This window comes from Aedes albopictus, chromosome 1 (genome assembly GCF_035046485.1).
Source record: "Aedes albopictus strain Foshan chromosome 1, AalbF5, whole genome shotgun sequence".
Taxonomy (NCBI): domain Eukaryota; kingdom Metazoa; phylum Arthropoda; class Insecta; order Diptera; family Culicidae; genus Aedes; species Aedes albopictus.
In genome coordinates this window covers 74,129,093-74,149,431 of record NC_085136.1, presented here as the reverse complement: position 1 = coordinate 74,149,431, position 20,339 = coordinate 74,129,093, and the positions used below count along the sequence as shown (strand labels likewise).

The window sequence follows — 20,339 nt, the reverse complement described above, 5'->3', positions numbered from 1 at the left end:
ACATCCAGTCATAAACAAATCATAGCAAGTCGTTAACTCCAAACAACGGCGAACGCCGTGGCTCAAGTTACATAGAATAAAATTGCAACCATATGCGGCTTAAGTTATACGCGCCGAGGCTACAGCACTTGGACCTTTCCATATTCCTTTTCCACCCATATGCGAACGCCCTTACGTTGCGCATATTGGGATAGGACCACCAAGGCACACAAAACGCCGACCTTGCGAAGATGCACATATTGCTCAGTCACACACTCCAGTTGTCTCATTCTAACCAATGTGTAAAATAGAATAAGCCAAATATTGTCATAGCTATAAAAACCAGAAGAGAACCGAAATACAGAGGATTGATTATCGAACAGTCAAAGCTTTTACTTGCGGTCCTTGCTGGCGATAGCTCTCGAGCTCGCCATAGTTTGGATACCGTCTAATAAAAGAAAAGACCTTCTCCGATATATCAAAGTAAGATATAACAGGATGCATTCTGTTCAGAGATAATAACTCTCATTAATTCATCTAAAGTAGAACTAATAACGACTCTTACAAACAAAATAAGAATGGCCACTCCAAATGAGAGACAGTGGAAACCCCAGCTGCTTCAGTATTCGATATTCAAACTGCTACAGCAGTTGTGGCATTGTACGATGGTTCAAGTGATGGATTACAAGCATTTAGCGTTGTTTGAAATATAGAGACGTATTTTGTTTGAAAAACGACAAATTGACTATTACAAGTATGTACACTTCTAATATTGAAGTAAAAAGTGGTATCATACAAGTTTATGCGAAAAAATGTCGACTCCCTCAATGACAAAGGAGCGAAATTGATAATAAAATTAATCAAATGACGATGGCATTATTGAAAAAGCATGTTCAGAGTGGAACAGTCCAATTCTTTTAGTGTCCAAGAAAACGACAAAAGATTGTAAAAAAAAATGAGACTTGTCATTGATTACCGGAAACTCAATAATGTTTTGGCGAATGATAAATTTTCACTACCAAATATTGAAGAAGTTATCGACTCATTAGCAGGAGCAAAATTCTTCTCTCGCCTAGATCTTTCACTGGGATATTACCAATGGTGGCTCCAGAGAGGAACTCGTCGTATTCGTCATAACTAAGTACACGAAGTGCAACTGTATCGTCACGGAAAAGCGCGTAATCCAAATACGCTTATCAAGCTTGTTAGTGATGCCCTAGACTCCTAGAGGTACAAATCACTGAAGAAGAATCAGAAATGTGGTTCCATCGTGCTGATACCTCAAGACAGAAACCACAGAAATATCTACTACCGAGGACGTGGATTTCAATCCAGACGATTCACGAATTTCCGAAGAAAAAAAGAAGAGGGTATCAAAACAGAGGTCGTGGTTGAGCCTCATACTTCACTTGTTTTGTTCAGGTGACTCGTCTCATATCCCATAACCAGGCACGAGGAGAAAATTATCGCGCGAGTAATAATTGGTGGCTCCAGAGAGGATCACTGTAAACACACCTTCCCTTTTTCAAAACATTCGCCTAATTCTTTCAAGCTCGACCTCCCCGCATTTTAGTTCGTAGTCTCTCTTTTCTCGCAAATAAAATCTCTTGAAAATAAGTGTGCACTTCTGTTCCCCGAAAACACATTCCAAGTTCCGACCTAGTTTAAATTTCTGTCAGTTATATTTCCCGTAAAATTCCGCCAATTTCGGAAACAAACAAACGAGCTAACTTTTCCCACCTTAAAAGTAACACAACACATAAAACTCACTGGCATCCCAACCGTTCATACTTGCCGCGCACTGCACACCTTCTCCGATCGATCTACTTCTTGACGCCATCGATTTCGAAATGATTGCCAAACCGCGTCTGCGCCCACTGTTCGCAGAACAGCGCTCCCTGCGGCAGTAGGCTGGTCGGACTCGTCACCGCGCTGTGGCTTCCGCCGCCGAACGAATACGGACGGCCGCCCGCCTCCGTAGGCGAAAGGACCGTCGCCGACGTCGTCGTCGTCGCCGTCGAGGACGATCCGCTTCGATCCCTCCGGATGGGGAACTTGTTTTTGGTACAGCTCAGATCCAGCGCCATCGTGTGGAAGCGCGGCCGGGTGGCGTTCGAATGTTTGGCCTTTCCGGGGTCCCGATACTGGATGACGTCGTCGCTGGACCGCTCGACCTTACTACCCGAACCGTATTTCTGGGGGAATGGGAAGTGGACATTGAGAGGTCTATTGAAGGTTACTCGACAGTTGAATCGTTCCTCACCTTTTCCATTCTGTGTTCCATCCAGAGTTTCAACTCCGCGCCACTCAGCTCGGCGATGTTTTCGACGCTGGTTTCCAGCACACTGTCTAAGGCGCGCGGCCGCGCCGCCAAATGGTGAGACTTACTGGAAGCTGGTCCCGTAACTCCCGTGCTACCATCACTGACACCGTTATTTACATTACCCGCACCCCCTACTGGCATAACCGGCCGGAAAGTATTCACGGTCCAACCGAAACCTTTCTCCAATCCCAGCATTTGCAGCTCCTTCGATTCGGAAAAAGCCGCCAGTTCACCGTTCAACGGTGCTGCTTCGCGCTCCGTCCTGGCCGACGTGGAAATCTCCCCGGGTTCCCGGTAGAAACTCGCAAAGTCCAAATCCAGGAACAGTTCCTGCAGAAAGCGCCGCGATCCGAGCCGATAGGTGTTTCGACCGAGCTGTTGGCACACTTCCGAGTACAGGCAGATGTCCTGGAACGCGCTGGGATGCTTCTGCTTCAGCTCCAGCAGCTGGGTTCGACTCTGCTTGCTCCACACGGGGTTGGCCATCCGTTGGACGTGCCGCAGGATGCTGGCCCTGGTACGATCGACCTCGTCGCTAAACGAGCTCTCCGACGAGTTGAAGAACTCGCTCCGGCTGCTGGAACTGATGCCGGACGATGGGTCAATCCTCCGGCGGCAACACTGCAGACAATCCTCCCGGACGTGCCCTGGGCCGGAGCTGTCAACGGAGTTCGCCCGTAGCAGCTTGACCGAATCGGCTGATTCTCGGTCCACGACCGGTATACTGCTGCTGGCCGTTACGTTCGGGTTTCGGGAGTCCAGTCCGGCGGAGGAGCTGTTTGCGTCGAGTTCGTTCAGCGTGAAGTTCGATACGTACGTTCCGGAGGATTCCTCCTGCGGGAACAGGTCCAGGATGTTTCGGGGGAGGCAGATTCCTAGGAAGGGAGAGAGTTAAAACAGAACATGATTTAACATATCGGATTTGCATAGGTAATATAAAACTGATGACTGCAGAAGCAAAAGGGGTTAGTATAGGGTGCGGGCACCGGTTTTGGCCAGTCTAAGGGAAATCATTTTTATTAAAATAACCAATAATCCTATGAAAACAACCAATGCGTCAAATGAAAGGTTTCAATCTATATTTTGAAGGAAAAATGCAGAAATCAAGCCAATATACTTGATTTTTGCATTAAGTGACACTGGCCAAAATAGAAGCTCTGCCGCAGTTTTGGCCATATTCTTAAGTTTGGTTTCTATTTTGGCCAATCACGTGTATTTCTTATGGGAGTGGCCAAATTAGAAGCACCCTGGCCAAAATAGATATATGGGAGCAGATTTTTTAAGGAAATATTTTTTTTTTTCTTCTAGTTTTTAATCAAAATGTGTGATTTTCACAGCTGTAATTATCATATTGTATTAGGATCTACTAGTAAAAATTAAATTTACGCCGATTTAGATCGCTACAGGCTTAATACCGCACTATGGCCAAAACTCCGGACTGGCCAAAACTGAAGCTTCTACCCTACTTAGTAATGGGATGAGAAAAAAGTTATGGATTCCAGTAGGAAACGAACGGCAGCAAACACTACGGAAGCCAGCTGACACCCAAGTAACAATGAATGCTGAGCAGTGAGAGTATTAGCTGAACATTGCCTGATTAATGGTGTCAGTGGCTGAACAGAATGACAGCTGAATATTGGTCTGAAATATGGTTGGTTCAACCTCTTTAATCAGCAATCTATGCATGTATGGCTGAATTTCAATCATTGAATAGAATAGTATTCATTTTTGTAACCAGCTTGAAACCATACACCAAAAGTCAGAATTAATCATCTGTTGTTCAACCTTTAATCAACCTTTAGTCCGCATGGCTTCTTCAGCCTCAATACAGGCTTAGTGCAGCTTATGTTCTTGATTATTCAGAAACAACAAGTAATGGTCTCGTTTTCGATTATAAATATACAACTGTGTGTGGTGCAGGTGCTAAGGTGAGTGAATAAAAATCAGGAGGCCCGAGTTCAATTCCCAGTTTTCCAATAGATTAATGTATACACTACTAAACATCTCTTCTGGTAATAAAAAACCACAAATGGTAAAAATAAGCTTAAAAGGTGTTTTATTTTTATGTTTAACCACAATAAATAAATTTTATTGATTACTGATCAAGCGCATATTAAGCCTTAAATCAGCCATTCAATGAACCCCAAATCAGCTGAAGGTTGAATACAATCACCAAAATTAGATGTTTAGGAGCTGAATAAAGGATGATACATCTTTTGCTCAGCTTTTGTTCAAATGGAGGCTGCTTTGAAATAGTTGGAAAAACGTTTGTACAGCATCAAATTGTTACCTGGGTAGTTCCGGAACGAATAGCTTATATATTATGCTTCGGAAGCAAGATGATGATTACGGTAGGTAGGTTGGGATACTCGAGGCAAGCTTGTTATTCCTGGAGGTGGAAGAGAAGTAACTCAAGATTTCATGAAATGCTTCCAGAAGTTCTTCCGAGATTGCTTTTGTACATGTTTCATCAATACTTTTTCTAGAAATTCCTAGAATTCTTCAAAAAGTAACTATGTGGGAATGCTTTCAGAAGTTTCTCTGGAAATTGTTCCAGAAGTTCATCTGGTAATGAATCCAGGTGATTCTCCAGAAACTTGTTTCAGTTTGCTGTTTCAAAAATGCTATCAGAAGTTCTTCAGAAATTCTTTCATAGGTACCCCGGATATTTTGAATATTTTTCCAGAAGCTCCTCCGAGAGTTCTTCTGGAGGTTGCTGCAAAATCATCTTTCGATATTTTTTCCTGTAATTCCGCCGAGAAATTTTCTAATACGCTACAAAAGATCGTCTGGACTTTTTTTTTTAATTTTAGAAGTTCACCTGGCAATTCTTTCAGTAATTTTTATCTGGCAATTCTTCCAGGGTTTCTTCGGAAGAGCCTTTAACGTTCCTTCAAAAATTCTTCAATACTTCCCTCGGTAATTCTTCCGGCAGTTCCTCCAAGACGTCCTTCAGAAATTCCTTTTGATTTTTTCCCAGAAATTTTCACAAGATTTTTTCTTGCACATTTCTGAGAGAAATCTTCTAGAAGTTTCTTGTAAAATTGTTCTAGAACAATACCAGTTGAATTCTTCCAATTGTTCCTCTGGGAATATTTCTCTAGAACATCCTCCGAAGGTTCTGAACAGTTCCTTCAAAAGTTCTTCCACCCCACCCCGGGGATTTTTCCGAAAGTTCCTCCTACATTCTCCTACATTCCTCCTACATCCTACATCCTACATCAGTAATTGCTTTTATATTTTTCCCAGAAGTTTTCTCAAAAAATTTCCTTAGAAGTTCCTTAGAAAATCTCTTCGGAAAAATACCTGGGGAGTTCTTTAACCCTTTGAAGCCGGATTTTTTTTTTCAAGCGTAATTGTGGAGTTTTTTCCAAGTTTTTGTGTGGTTTTGGTGGTCAATAGCATAATAACGGTAGAATATTATGCAGAATATTTTTCTGGATATCCTAGGTCATCCAAACTATTTTTGAGTTTAGATCCTAGTCTACGGGTGTAACGGTAACATCTTACGATCAGTCGGGATATCCTAGGTCATCCAAACTATTCTTGAGTTTAGATCCTAAAGTCTACAAGTGTAACGGTAACTTCTTTCATTATACAAAGCTACGATTTGTAATCTATCGTATCCAGTAAGTCTTCTGAAAGTTCAATAGACAGTATCAGATCAGTCAGGATATTCTAGGTCATCCAAACTGTTTTTGGGTTTAGATCCTAAAGTCTACGGATGTAACGGTAACTCCTTTAATTATATAAAGCTACGATTTGTGATCTATCATATCCAGTAAGTCCTCTGAAAGTTCAATAGACGTCTGATCAGTCAATCAGGTCAATCAAACTGTTCTTGAGTTTAGATCCTAAAGTCTACGGGTGCAAAGGTAACTTCTATCAAAGCTATGATTTGTAATCTATCATGTCCAATAAGTCTTCTTAAAATACAATAGACAGTATCAGATCAGTCAGGATATTCTAGGTCATCAAACTGTTCTCGAGTTTAGATCCTAAAGTCTACGGGTGCAACGGTAACTTCTATCATTATACAAAGCTACGATTTGTAATTTATCATATCCAGTAAGTCTTCTGAAAGGTTAATAGACAATATCAGATCAGTCGGGATACCCTAGGTCATCCAAACTATTCTTGAGTTTAGATCCTAAAGTCTACGGGTGCTACGGTAACTTCTATCATTATACAAAGCTACGATTTGTAATCTATCATGTCCAATAAGTCTTCTGAAAGGTTAATAGACAATATCGAATCAGTCAGGATATCCTAGGTCATCCAAACTGTTCTCGAGTTTAGATCCTAAAGTCTACGGGTGCAACGGTAACTTCTTTCATTATACAAAGCTACGATTTGTAATCCATCATGTCCAGTAAGTCTTCTGAAAGGTAAATAGACAGTATCAAATAAGTCGGGATATTCTAGGCCATCCAAACAGACAGACAGACAGACAGACAGACAGACAGACAGACAGACAGACAGACAGACAGACAGACAGACAGACAGACAGACAGACAGACAGACAGACAGACAGACAGACAGACAGACAGACAGACAGACATCCTTAAATGTCATCCACTGTTTACGTCACCACTATGAACGGCTGATGACAAGCAATCGAAGGTGGTGTGACGAATTCGGTATCTAGCTTCCATCCAGAATGGCAATGCTTGGGACAGCTATGTAAGATTATCGGCGGTTTTCGTGGTCTTTATACTTGATCCAACAGAAGCGCTCTGAAGAATTCACAGATTCCTCGAGAAACTTCTAGAAGCACCATCAGGGTACCAGATTCCGCTCATCTAAGGCCAGTTTCGTAGAAAAACATCATCTATTGAATAATTGTTAAGCCGATTTGAAATATTTTTGCATTATATGTTAGTTCAATCTAAGCACAATCAGATACAAATCAATTGATTGATTGATTTGTCTTTATTAGAGAGACTTTCAGCCCTTGGCTGGTTCGTCTCTCCAGATACAAATCAAGACTAAAGTATAACTTTTCATAAAAATATGATTTTATTACAGTTGGTGTGAGACCAAAGTGGTCCTAATTCCGCTCATGAACAAATTTTTGTCACCTTTTAAGTAGACTTTTCCGAAAAATTGTATTCTATGTTTTTTACAATTAGTTTTTCCTGTTTAGTGTAAGCATATAACAGTGATTAAATACACGGTGTACTAAAACTGGCAGATTTTAAGATTTTCACGCACTTTATTGCGTGAGCGGTTATTGGAACACATAAAATTAACTACAGCTTTTTTGGGCCCAATAGCCGCTCAAAAATTTTCATTGTTTTGTTCATAAAATTTATGTGTTATGGTAAATATTGCATAAAATGGCTGTGATCTCATCTAATTCACATTGTCCAAGAATATCCGCGCCAAAAAGAGTGTATTTATGCGTGTAAACTTGATTTTTACAACAATGAGCGGCTATTGGGTCATGAGCGGCTACTGGTACACTGACGGTAATCCTGGTAGAAGTTCTCGAATAATTCTCGAAAGAACTTTTGGGAAAATTTCCCGAAATAACTTCCGGGAAAATTCTCGGAGAGTTTATGTTTAGTTATCTCCAGGCATTATTCCTAGGAATTTTCTAGGGAGTATACCAACGGTTTCACCAGGAATCATTGGAGGAATATTTGTAGTACTTAACAAATTTATGGAGAAATCTATGGAGGATTTTTTCCGAAGGATTCTTTGGAGGATTTTGAGAGAAAGCTGCTTGAACAATTCCAGATGAAGCTTTTGAAACCATTTCCGGAGAAATTTCCAGAAAGTTTTTGAGGACAAATCTTGAAAGAGATCACACAGCCAGCGCGCTCTGAAGAATTCCCAAATTTTTCGAGAAACTTCTAGAACAAATCCTGGTAGAAGTTCTCGGAAAATTCTTGAAACAACTTTAGGAAAAATTTCCGAAATAACATCCGGGAAAATTCCCGGAGATATTTCCGGAAGAATTTCTAAAATTCTTGAAGAAACTTCTGGAAGAATCCACGCATACTCATCTGAATGATTTCTCGAAGAAACATCTGAATCATTTCCGATGAAATTTAGGAAGAATTCCTGAAAAAAAACCTCCTAGGTGAACTTCGGGAAGAACAATCGGAGAAACATCCAGAAGAATTCCTGAAGTTCTCTGATTAAATAATGGCAATTTCAGCGCCAACTCAAGACCAACAATTGAAAAGGCCGCATTTGCATTTAGTATACAAACAATTTTTAACGGCTTAGGGCCTTCTGAGCTCCACCCGCACACCTCACTACCACTAATAGAAAGCGCAGACATCAAACATGGATTTCAGAATGCCCTAAGAAAAGCGTTTGTTTACGCAATGTTGATGAAGCCTTTTCAATTGTTGGTCTTGAACTAACCTCTGAATGGTAAAACTAGCAAGAATAGTCTATGATTAAAAGAAGAAAATATTTCTGATGATCATATGGCAGCTAGCATGTCAAAAAGTTCTTCTAAATTCCTTTGATTTAAATTCGGCCAAATGACCGGATACTGGCAGACACCTTTGTCAAGTTTTTATATTCCGACAACTACAGAAGAAGAGAACTGGCATTAGCATAGCAGGAGGTATTTTTATCAATTCCGTTACATACTTTGCCCACTTTGTTCAAGCCGTGAACTAGATGAGCTTCGGAAATCGATCCGGCTCGCAGAAATGAGGTGTAGCCTGTTTCGCGCCATTTTCACACTTGATCTGTACGAGCATGTGGTCTGTGTGTTTGCTGCTGGGCTCTTACTGGTGTTTCGTAATGTGTGTAGGATGCCGGCGAACTTACTGCTGAGGTTGTCAGTGTCTGTACGCTTATTTACTGTGTTGGATGTGTTTATTATGTGACATGTTTCGAGTATAGGGCACTGCATGAAATTCTTTCCTTCTCTTTCACTCTTACAGAAATTTTGTAAACAACAAGGCCACGAAACTTCAAAATCCCATACAAAATCAAAACAGTGCAGTGCCCTATTGGTAAGTTCTGATTCTTACGGCTAGAGTCTAGTAAGTATGATGATGGCCGATGGAATGGTCTAGTAGCGCCTTTCGTTCATCCTCCGCCGTCTTTCTCCGCTCTCGCAAGCTTCGTAGTCTGTTGGAACAGGAGCGGTGACTGGCTAGCTGTGTTCGCAATTGGTTCGACGTCATAACTACGTAGCAAGCCGAACATTTGGCGCATGGAATCCTGTATACCACGTTCGAACGGTTCAATTTTTCTACTGGATCTTTCACCTGTGGCAGCAAGTTTGATCTTCTCGTTCTTGTAGCTGATGATCATGTTCGGGAAGTCCTTCTTCAGGCTTTTTTGGATCTTGTTGGTCAACTGCCCCACGTGTACCATCGCCGGTATACTTTCTCATCGGATGTCGTGACGTCATCATTGGTGGCTGCTATCGTACGTTCCCTCGAGCGATGGATCAAGCGATTGATCACATGGTGTCCTTGATGATAATTGTTGGAAAAAACACTACCCTATGAGTTTGCCGAACATCACATTGTTACAACAAGCTTCTGAATCTGAGTTATATAGACAAATGAGTTAAACGATTGCCAGATGAGTGATAGCATCCTTTGACCTAGCAGCATTCGATGGAATTTTATTACAGCGAACACCACTGCCGAGTCCTTCTTTCTAGATTTGTCCGTAGTTGGCCTCGGCCGGAGTGAGTGATCGAGATGCATGTGCCACGGTTTTGATTGAACCATCCACTAGCTTCTGTAGAAGGCAGACATCGACTCCAGATTGCGATGCATCGGCACTGTGGGTCAGGAGCAAATCCGATTGGAGTACTTTTGTTAAACGCTGGAAAGATTCCTGACATTTTTTGATTCATACATCTTTCTTGGGCAGAGGGCGTCATAGTTGATGCATGTAAATTTACTGCACCAAGGCAAGAACGAAGGGTTCTGACATACTCGGGAAGCGGCATGTTTACAATGATATCCACTTTTGGCTCAACCAGGATGTAGTCCTTTCTCGTCAACGATGTGTACCAGAAACTTTACTAGACTCTGAAGTATGTTGCAGCTGTTGTCAAGTTACTTGATTGACGTGATCGGAAGTGACTTGGAGTTAATTGCAAAGTGAAGACAGCAGTCTATCCCACAGATCGAAAAACTCGATCCACTACAATCCGAACAGATTGGTGCCATTTTTTGTTACGTAGAAAGTTACGGTTTTGCCAAAGCCATCAAAAACTGTTGAAATATTCACCCATCATGAGGTAGTTTGGGAGAATCATGAAGATTTGTGGGCTGTAAACTGGGTTTCTGAATCACTCAAAAAATGGTGGCACAGAATAGTGGTCTCTTTCTTGTCACCTTGGAAGTGACGAAGGTTCTCCAAAAATTGTCCAAATGCACTCTAAAGAACCTGTTTGGGAAATCATGAAGCTTGGTGTGTCGATAGCTCGGTTTTAGAGTTAATCGTATAGAAGCCACTTCCCCAGAAACACCCTAAGAATTGACCAACGTCGACAAGAGACTTTTAGATATCCTCCTACGAATATGTTTTTCGAAACGTACAAAATTTCGATCTCTGATTTGTTATCTCGTCAAACTTATCTAGCTTAGCATATTTTGAATAACCGCGATAAAAACATTGTATTTTTGCAAGTAAACTTCATTTCTAAGCTCGTGAGCGGCTATTGGAACACGAGCGGCTATTGGTACGCTGATGCACAGAGAACAGACATCCAAGTCCAGTTTCAAAGCTGCGTAAGTAATTTAGCGGTCATTTGAAATAGCAACACAAGTCACAACAAGGTGATGGCGCTGCTATCGCAAAGTTCCCACACTGTTACCAGTGGTGAATATAAAACTTATCCAGATATGCATATTCACCACTGACTGTAGCAACATGCTGCTTAAGTGACGCTAGTGTTCTCAACGCTAAACAAATATGATTCCTTACACAGCTTTCTAAAGAATTTTTGTCTAGCTTGGATGTCTGTTCTCTGTGGCTGAGGGTAGCTTCCAACAGATTGCAATTCTATGCTTAAGTCAATGATAACGAGTCATTTGAATCATACAAGGTTCTTCCTGGGTTTTCAAGGGTAAAACAGTACCTTCAATATTTCTTTCAGTCAGGGATTCATCAGAAAAGAGTTTTTATATGGACAAAAGTCTACGGAGGGGGAAGGGGATGGGGTGGTCTGAGATGACCAAAAATGAGTCTACGTAGTTTATGGACAGCTCTTTAGAACTCCTCCAATAATTCTTCTTAAGTCCCTTTCAGGAATTCTTTCTAGTTTTTACCCTTCGTGCAGGCTTATGCCAAGTCTTACTCCAATAAATCCTCACGAAGCTCTTAAAAAATCTTCTAGTAATTCCTAATTTTTAGTAATTCTAGTTATTTCTAGAAAAACTCAAGGGAACCTGCAGAAAATTCTTCAAGAATTTTTCAAATATTCTTTCCAAAATCTCTCTACGGATTTTTTCAACTATCACTACAGCAATATTTCGAAGGAATCCCCCGGGGATTCTCCCTGGAATTTGAGTGAAAATGCCTCTAAGGATTTCGCCAGGAATTATTCAAAGGATTCAGATTTGTTTTTCCAAGAACTCTTTCCGGGATTAATCTAAAGTTACCTCCAGGAAGCATTCCAAGATAATCTTCAGGGATTATTGTAATACAGGGTGCGGCCGAAAAAAATGCGAATACTTCAAAGAGCTGTCACAGTCTAAATTTGAGATATACATGACTATTTTTTTCATGACAGTGTATCAGTCAATGTCTATAGCGAAGGAGTTCTAAAACGTCTCAACGAATTTCTTGAATGTCAGGAGGAATATTTGGGATTGATTCTCGGATGAATGAATTACCCCAGGAAGATTTGGAAGAATTTTCGAAGGAACTACAGGAAGCATTTCTGGAGGAACTTCTGAAGTATTCCAAGAACTACGTCTTCAAGAACTTCTCAAGGAACTTCTGGAAGAACATTCGAAGGAACTTCACGATGAACTCTCGGAGGAATTTCTAGAAACATATCGGTGAAACAACTGGAAGAATTCCCGCAGAAGAAATTCTGAAAGAATTCCCTATTTGCTGTGAAATTCTGGGAAACATTAAAAGCAAAAAATCTCGAGAAAACTCCTGGAACAAAAATAAACTTCTAAAAAGTACTACAGGAGTACTGCAGCAACTTTCGGAAGAATTTTCAAAATTGTTCAAGATCCTTTGGAGGAACAGTGCAGAACTTCCGAGAGAATTTATAGAATTTGTGGAGGATCTTTTGGGAGAACTTCCGCAGAATTTCCGTAGAAATTTCTATTAGAATTACTAGAACTCCTGGAGGAACATCTAGGGGTAGGCGGGGCAATATGGACACCCTAAGGTTTTTGCCAACTTTACCTGGCAAGATGTCAAAAAAGTTTAGTGTTTTAATACATGTATCCTTTTAAAGTCTATTTAGCATCTATTGCATAAGAATGCTCACGAAGAAAAACGATTTATCCACTTCAAAAAATGTTATGAAAAATGTTAGCTTTTCATGACCGTCTTCAAACATACGGGACAGAATGGATACCCCCATGGGGCAATATGGACACCATGAGACTTTTACGAATTTCGTACATTATTTACACCTATAAAGTCATTTCATAACAAAACAACTATTATGGATGAATAATACGCCGAAGTCGTTCATTTTTGTTCAGTTAATTTAAATGCAGGCTGTTTTGGATAAAGCTTTGTTTTTGTCGGCATATACAGATGTGCCTAGAACAACTATTTTCCACTGCTGTCGTTTTTTTTACCAATTTGTTTCACCCTATGTCTACTATAGTAAACATTTAACCGAAAATATACTGAAATCGAAGAATTTGGTTGGTTTGTAATTTAGGTTATATTTTTTCCTTGCCGCTTTTTTCAAAAAAGGTGAGTGTCCATTTTGCCCCGGCAGCAGAAGATATTTCCAAACTTGATTTTTGATATAATAAAGAAGAAAATATAAACATGTTAAGCATGTAGATACAGCAAAACTACTTGCATGTGTTCTAGAAATATCAGGTTTTAATCGACCTGCAATGAATTATTCGCTAAATCTTATTTCAGATGGTGTGAAAATTATAATTTCCATGCACAAAAAACGGAGAACGCAACTTTTTCGTGTAAAATCAAGTATAATTTTAATTTCGAATGTTTCTTTCCTGAAACTACGTTTTAGACAAATGGACTATATTCTCCATTCATTAAAAGTTCAAAAAAGTTCGCATATTTCAAAATATTGAGGGTGTCCATATTGCCCCGCCTACCGCTACTGAAAGAATTTCTTCAAGAAAATCTGGAATGATGTCCGAAGCAATAAGGAAACTTTTAGAAGACTTTTCCGAGGAAATCCTGGAAGAATTTCCAGAGAACTTTGGCAGAAATATCTAGAAATTGTCGGCCGAATGTCTACAATAATTCTCAGAGGAATTTCTAGAAGAATTCTCGAATGAATTTGGAAAAAATTTCTTGAGAGTTTCGAAAATGTTCTTGGAAAAATCTCGGAGGATTTTTAGGATAAAAATCGTAAAAAAAGTTCTGAAAGATATGCTGGACAAACTTTCAAAGAAACTTCAGGAGGAGCTTCTGGAAAAAAATGCAGAGCATCTCTGAAAGAATTCCGGGCGAGGATTTCCGTAGGTTCTGAAAGCCTTTTTGGAACAAATTTTAATTTATAATTACGGGAGGAGCATTGGATTTATTAACTTCAAATATAATTCCAAGAGAAATATTTGCAAGAACTGTTGGAAGAATTGCAGCAAAAACTACTGGAAGAGTCTCAGGAAGAACTTTAGGGCTATCAAAATACTATCTTTTTCAACTTTCCTAAAATGTTAGGTTTTTTGCATTACAATGGCGTAGTGCACGTTCTGCGTGCCTATCTGGGTCATATTGACTCCAGCATGCCAGCATCCTACTTACTAGGGTTAAGTATGTAATACCAAAGTTTTATTAAAATTCAAAGTTTACTTTTCGCCCACCGGAGAGACGAACCAGCGAAGGGCTGAAAGTCTCTCTAATAAAGACAAATCAATCAATCAATTTTCGCCCACCTTCAGAAATGAATACCTACCCAGCGTTAACAGCGCCATGATTCGGAAAAAATAAGCTCTTCCGAAAGGACTATTTATCTGGTTCTTTTGTGGATTTCCGTCTAAATTACTGCAATAATATGTCAGCAATTTTGAAAAAAAAAAATCTAAGAACAAATGTTCCACCATTGATTTCCATAGAGAACCATTAAGGATCTATCGCAGAGTTTACAAACGATTTCAAAACAAGATCATCACTTCTACCTGCTGAGGGTCTAACTGCAACCAAAAACTCTCCATAATCTATAGTGTGCCTAGCCTATGGTACCGACGATCGCCTCGGCGACTGAAACAACCAGATGTCGTCATTATTGCATGTCTACATACATTCGACCCCTCAAGACTAGAGGATTGTTGGAGTACAGTTTGAACAGTCTTCTACAAAGTAACGCAGTCGATGTTGACGAGAAATGCAAAGATATTCTGGAGAATAAGGATGCAGCAACGCATCGCGGACGGTAATGCCGCAGCATGGAACCCGGCAGAACGTGAAATGATACAAACAGAAGCTGAAACTAAAGGACCGGATGTTTTGGGAGGAAACACGCCGCTTGGATGAAGCAGACGGCGAGGAAATGGAACTGCTGTGCCGTTCTCAAGAAACCCGTTCTCAAGACAACCCGTAATGGTTTCGAGCCGGAAGCCGAAATATGCAGGCTGAGGGATAATGACGGGAACCTTTCGACGAACGTAAAGTAATTGAAAGGTGAAGGAAGTATTTCGATGAACGTCACGTCACGGAAACTCGAGAGACCAAAGCAAGAAAGAAAACCTTAGGTGAATTCGTTAGTAGTTATCGAGCCGATTTTGTTGATGATCGGTTCAATGTATACAAAAAACTGGTCATATAAAACAATTCCTACCTGAGTAACATGGTCCGCGGGTATCCAGCTGCAGTTTCAGCATCTGATGCTTGAGCCGTAGACTTTCCAGGAATTCGTCGTACCTACAAAACAAGATCATCAATTAATCTTTCATAATCGTAAAACAGAAACTAAGTACCCGGACCCACACTCACCTCATCATCGCATTGAAACTGCTGTGCCGATCCAGGCTGCGAACTTTCAGTTTTCGCTGCTGCTCGCTCAGCGACTTCGAACCTCGCAACCGAAACCGCGACTTGGTCGAAATGGTCGACGACGACGACATACTGGCCATCACATCGTCCATCATTTCGGCCAGTTCGTCCGTCGCCGATTCCGACAGCATCGGACGACAACGTCGCCGCAGTATCCGCAGCGTATGGTAACCGTACAGGTCCTGTGGCGTCATCGGGTTGGTTTCCCTCAAGGGCAACCCGGTCAGCGAGACCCTTCGGAACTTCTCCTCCGAGGATAGCTTTTTCAGATCGATCAGATTGGAACTGCTGGGGATGGGCGACAGCTGGCCCTGCTGCATCATGTCCGCGTGGAACCGACCGCCAAAGATCGACTCGTAGCTGCTGACGCCGGACGTGTTGGAGTCCGTGCCGGAGTTGTACCGTGTTCTGGGATGGGTTGGGAAGCTGGGAGGCAGTTGACTGGATGGAGGAGGAGCTGTAGCAGTCATCAAGCTGATGCCGTCCGTAGTTTTGGACTCCGAGAGGGAGCGTTTGTGTTTTTGGGATGAGGGCGTTCGGTTCGGTCCGAGGACACTTTCCGGAAGGGTTTTGGACCGCGAGGTGGTGGCCACGGCGCAATCGCTCTGATCCTCGCCGACCGAGGTACTTTCCATGCGTGATACGATCAGGTGATCGTCGGTATCGTTCGGGAGAAGGGATTCGTTAGTCTCCAGCAGAGCGGTGTAGTTGTAGGGTGGGAATTCGTAGTTGTGACGAACCGGGGTGTTGAACTGCTTGGGGAACCACTCATCCGGTTCGTACACGGGCCAGTAGGTACTCCGATCGTGCCGAACCGAAATCCAATCCAGCTTCTGTAGGATGTCGGCACCCATTTGGGTGGTTGCGATCAGGCACAAACAGTTGAGGGCAGTCGCCCGCACCGAGTACACTTCGGCGTATTTGACGAGCTGGACGAACTGTTCGAAGACGTTCGCCGAGGTATCGTTCAGATAGATGACTCCATCGTTGCTGGTGCAGAAGTGAGCTAGAGCCCACATGGCCGCCTTCAGCGTCATGACGTCCTTCTCGTCGGTACTCTTGGCAAGCAGCAGGGTATCGATTAGTGCCGGAAGTTCGCCGTGCGTTTGAAGACTGAACATGCCCTTGGTGGTTTGTACTAACTGACCGTACAAGTGTGGTAACATGTTGGGTGCGGTAACGCCTACCCGCTGGGCGCAATGCCTTCGGCTGTACGTTCCGTCCTCGGTTTTGGTATGTTGCGTCAGGTGAGCGTGGACATCGGCTTCGATCAGCAGGACGTATCTATGGGGAAGAACAAATTGTCATTTTCTATTCATCTGCACAACCCTCGCAACTTACCTCTTGTTGTACCCGTTGACCCAAGTCTCGATCTCCTCTTTGATTTTCGCCGCCGGATGGTTCAAGCCTCTCGGTATCGAATAGAACTTCATCATGACTAGCTTTCCGTGATCGCTGACCCGCTCCAGGTTGGGCCAAACGTTGACCAGCTCCTCCAGGTAGGTCCGCTCGTAGCAAGCCTCCTCGAGGATTTCCAGCGCAGCCAACTGTACGCACTTGGCCTGACATTCGTCGACCAGCTTTAGAAGTAGTGGCATTCCCCAAACTTCAAAATTGGGCAACCGGGCGCGGAGGAGCACCCGCATAAACTGGGCCGCGTACAGCCGGGCTTTGGCCGAGGGATGTTTGAGCAGTGCTCGCATCAGGATCTTGCGCGGCTCACCGTCCAGACTGTAATCCAGCCCGGAAACGATCAGTTTCACGTAACAGATGTGGTTCGTCTTGGTGACGATGGTGGTCAATCTGGGGGGAAAACCGAGGGTTGTTAGAAAGATTGATCAATCCAGGGAATTTCAACCGCTCAACTTACTCTTTGAAAATATCCGTATTGGTCAGCACGCTGAGACCCTTCTCTGTCCGGCACATCCGACCGATGAACAGGAAGTACTGCTGGCACATGGTGCTCGTCATATGCTGCGGGCTGAACAGACACTCGTGGGCCGATTTCTTCGTGTGGATGGACATCAACTGGCGGCTGATGTCCGTAAACAGATCGGTCAACATCCGGATGCATTCCAACTGGATGGGGAAGAGATTAATAGTCAGATATTTCTACGAAACCTATTGAAGCAAGAAACAAACCTCCTGACTTTGCTGCAGCCAGTCGAGCAGTTCCAACCCCGCCGTAACGTACGGTGGCAGCTGCCGATTATACCTAGTCAGATCCTGGTGCGAGAACCGATTGTTGCTCGGTTTGAAGTAGTCGATTATTCTCCGGATGAACCGCGTACACGTCTGATCGTCCAGCTTGCTGCCCAAGCTGTCCGACCGGAAGATCGTGATGACAATGTCCCAGTCCCACATGTTGGCGTCCTTGTTACCGAGCACGTTCGAGTCCTTGATGAGCCGCTCGTTCTCGTTGATGTTGTCGAAAAACTGCATGAAACGGGCCCGCTTCAAGCTGGACCGTTTCGCACCGTTATTGGCCTTCGCACCCGCTGCCGTGGGCATGCCGAACTCGTCCACGGAAGATTCGGGTCCAAGTCGACCGGTAAAGATGTAACCCAGACGAGCGCCAGCGCCTCCGCTGCCACTGGAACTGCCGGTGGATCCCACCGAATCGTGGCGAACGCGTTTCAACCCGAAGCCGGAACCGCCCTCCAAGGTAGCATATTTGGTAGCAGGTAGGGGAACCGATTCCTGGAAAGGAAAGCAATGTTTAATTCAAATTTAGCTCAGAGATGTTAGTCTTTCGTATAATGCGATCTGAACCGTTTCAGCCTTAAGCTGGGATCTTTGCTTAACCCTTTGAAGCCGGATTTTTTTCCTAGCGTTAGTCTTTTCTACTTAACCTAAAGTCTATGGGTGTAAGGGTGTAACGGTTAATGTTTTTCTTTATCCAAAGCTACGATTTGTAATCTATGATGTCCAATAAGTCCTCTGAAAGTTCAATAGACAGTATCAGTAGAGTCGGGATGTTCTAGGTCATCCAAACCATTTTCAAGTTTAGATCCTAAAGTCTACATTTGTAACAGACCGGAATAACATGGATAAAGTCGCTTTTAATTTAAGCCTGGACATCAGGCTTAAATTCCCATGTCCCATCCTAGGTGGAAGTTCTTACGGAGTGACATTAACTTTCTTAGCAACGTCACTCCCAACGTATTTGCTTCGTATTCATAAATACTACATACTATACGGATCGGCTGACGAGATGTCGCCCTTCCATGTTTTATTTTAAATGTCATCATTGACGCTGCACAGTAGGCCTGGCCGCTTCAATACTTATGTAATGCATCTCCGATGCACTGCAATGATTGATAATGACAAGAAAAATGATAAAGGTAGTCAATTTTATCATTATCCAGGATTCTTCCAAGAGATGGCTGTGTATGTGTAGACTAGACTAACGTCTACGATTGTAACGGTAACTTCTTCCATTATACAAAGCTACAATATGTAATCTATCATACCCAGTAAATTTTCTGAATGTTCAATGGACATCATCAGATCGGCTAGGGTCACCGAAACTATTATGATGTTTAAAATGTAGCAATTGAAGTTTCTGTTTTGACTTAGAGTTATGTTGTATAATATAATACTTAATGCAGCTCACAGAATACAGAATACTACTATGACATAGCTTTGGGATATTCAGAATCGTACACACTGTCCTGCAATATGGACAACATGCAACATGGAGTCGACAGCCGCATTAATATGTCTTTTACTGATTTACTGATTTGAGTTACCTACACAGCATTACCAACCGTAATGATAATATCTATTTATTTATTTAGCGTTAATAAAAATTATAATAAAACTGAATCAGCAATTCTTCACCACAACACTCAATTCGTGGTTGTAGCCCTTATCCTCGGCCGCGTCCCATATTTGCCTTCAGACTTGTGCTCGAGATGTGACATCATCATATCTTAACCTTAGCTAGAAGTTCTTAGTTGTAGGGAAGTTTAGTAATCCGGAAATATCTCAAAGGTATTTTGGATTTGCTCTGGGTTTCACAGAAGTTCACGAATCAGGGTGGGTTAGACCAGATAACGTAACTTTTTGTAGCACAAATAATGACTACAACGAATGTAGGTTTTAAAAAATTGAGTTTCATAAAAGTTTGAACAACCTTCAACAGGGTGTTTACTCATAAGATAACATAAATGCGCAAGATTTATTATCCAAAAGATTCCACTAAATCGCTGAATTCTTTCAAAAACTGTTTAACAAAACTCTTTCATAAATATTGCAAAATCGGCTGAGGAATATTTTTAAACTTTTCCCAGCGTTCTTTTGGGTTAATTGCAAGAAATTGCTATAACAATTCCACTTATAATGACATCTAAATGTTCTAAAATATCAGGAAAAAACTTGCAGGAGTTCAATCAGTAATTCCACAGACTAGATTTCGAAATTCTACCCATGATTCTTCCTTCAAATCCTTCCAGAATTGCTCCTTTATATTGATTTCCAGTTTCAAGCGGAGGTTTTACTTGAAGTTATCAAAGATGTTTTGTTTCCTGGCTTCCTCCAGTTTTCCCAAGAATATCCAGAGATTTTTACGTATTTGCTTCAATAAACAGCTCCTTCCGGGATTTTTCACGGGGTCTCCACTAGAGTATGTTCCCTCCGGACTTTCTTCCAGAATTTCTCGCTGGATTCCTCCCGGAGATCTTTCCAAAATTTTTCCAAAGTTCTTCCAGGAATTTTTCTTAGTGGTTTGGGGATAGTTTTCCAAGGGTTTCTCTAGGGATTTTTGCAGAAGTTCTTCCAGGTATTTCTTCCAAAGCCAGTTTCAAGGCATTCCTCGTAGATTTCCTTGCGGGATTTTGTGCGTAGTTTCTCCCTGGATTACTGTTAG

The 20,339-nt window shown here is 42.1% G+C and overlaps 1 protein-coding gene across 1 annotated transcript in view; it reads right to left on the bottom strand.

Moving 5' to 3' along the window:
* Positions 1-6: 6 nt before the first annotated feature.
* LOC109422082 (rapamycin-insensitive companion of mTOR) overlaps positions 7-20,339 on the bottom strand; it is a 71,199-nt gene continuing 50,866 nt past the window's right edge. Inside the window, exons 4-10 of the mRNA XM_019696717.3 lie at positions 17,612-18,169; positions 17,340-17,548; positions 16,811-17,272; positions 15,410-16,753; positions 15,255-15,337; positions 2,243-3,177; positions 7-2,174 (exon numbers count right to left, since the gene is read on the bottom strand). Of these exons, the coding sequence (XP_019552262.3) occupies positions 1,803-2,174; positions 2,243-3,177; positions 15,255-15,337; positions 15,410-16,753; positions 16,811-17,272; positions 17,340-17,548; positions 17,612-18,169 (3,963 nt within the window). The 3' untranslated portion in view covers positions 7-1,802. The remainder of the gene's footprint in view (positions 2,175-2,242; positions 3,178-15,254; positions 15,338-15,409; positions 16,754-16,810; positions 17,273-17,339; positions 17,549-17,611; positions 18,170-20,339) is intronic.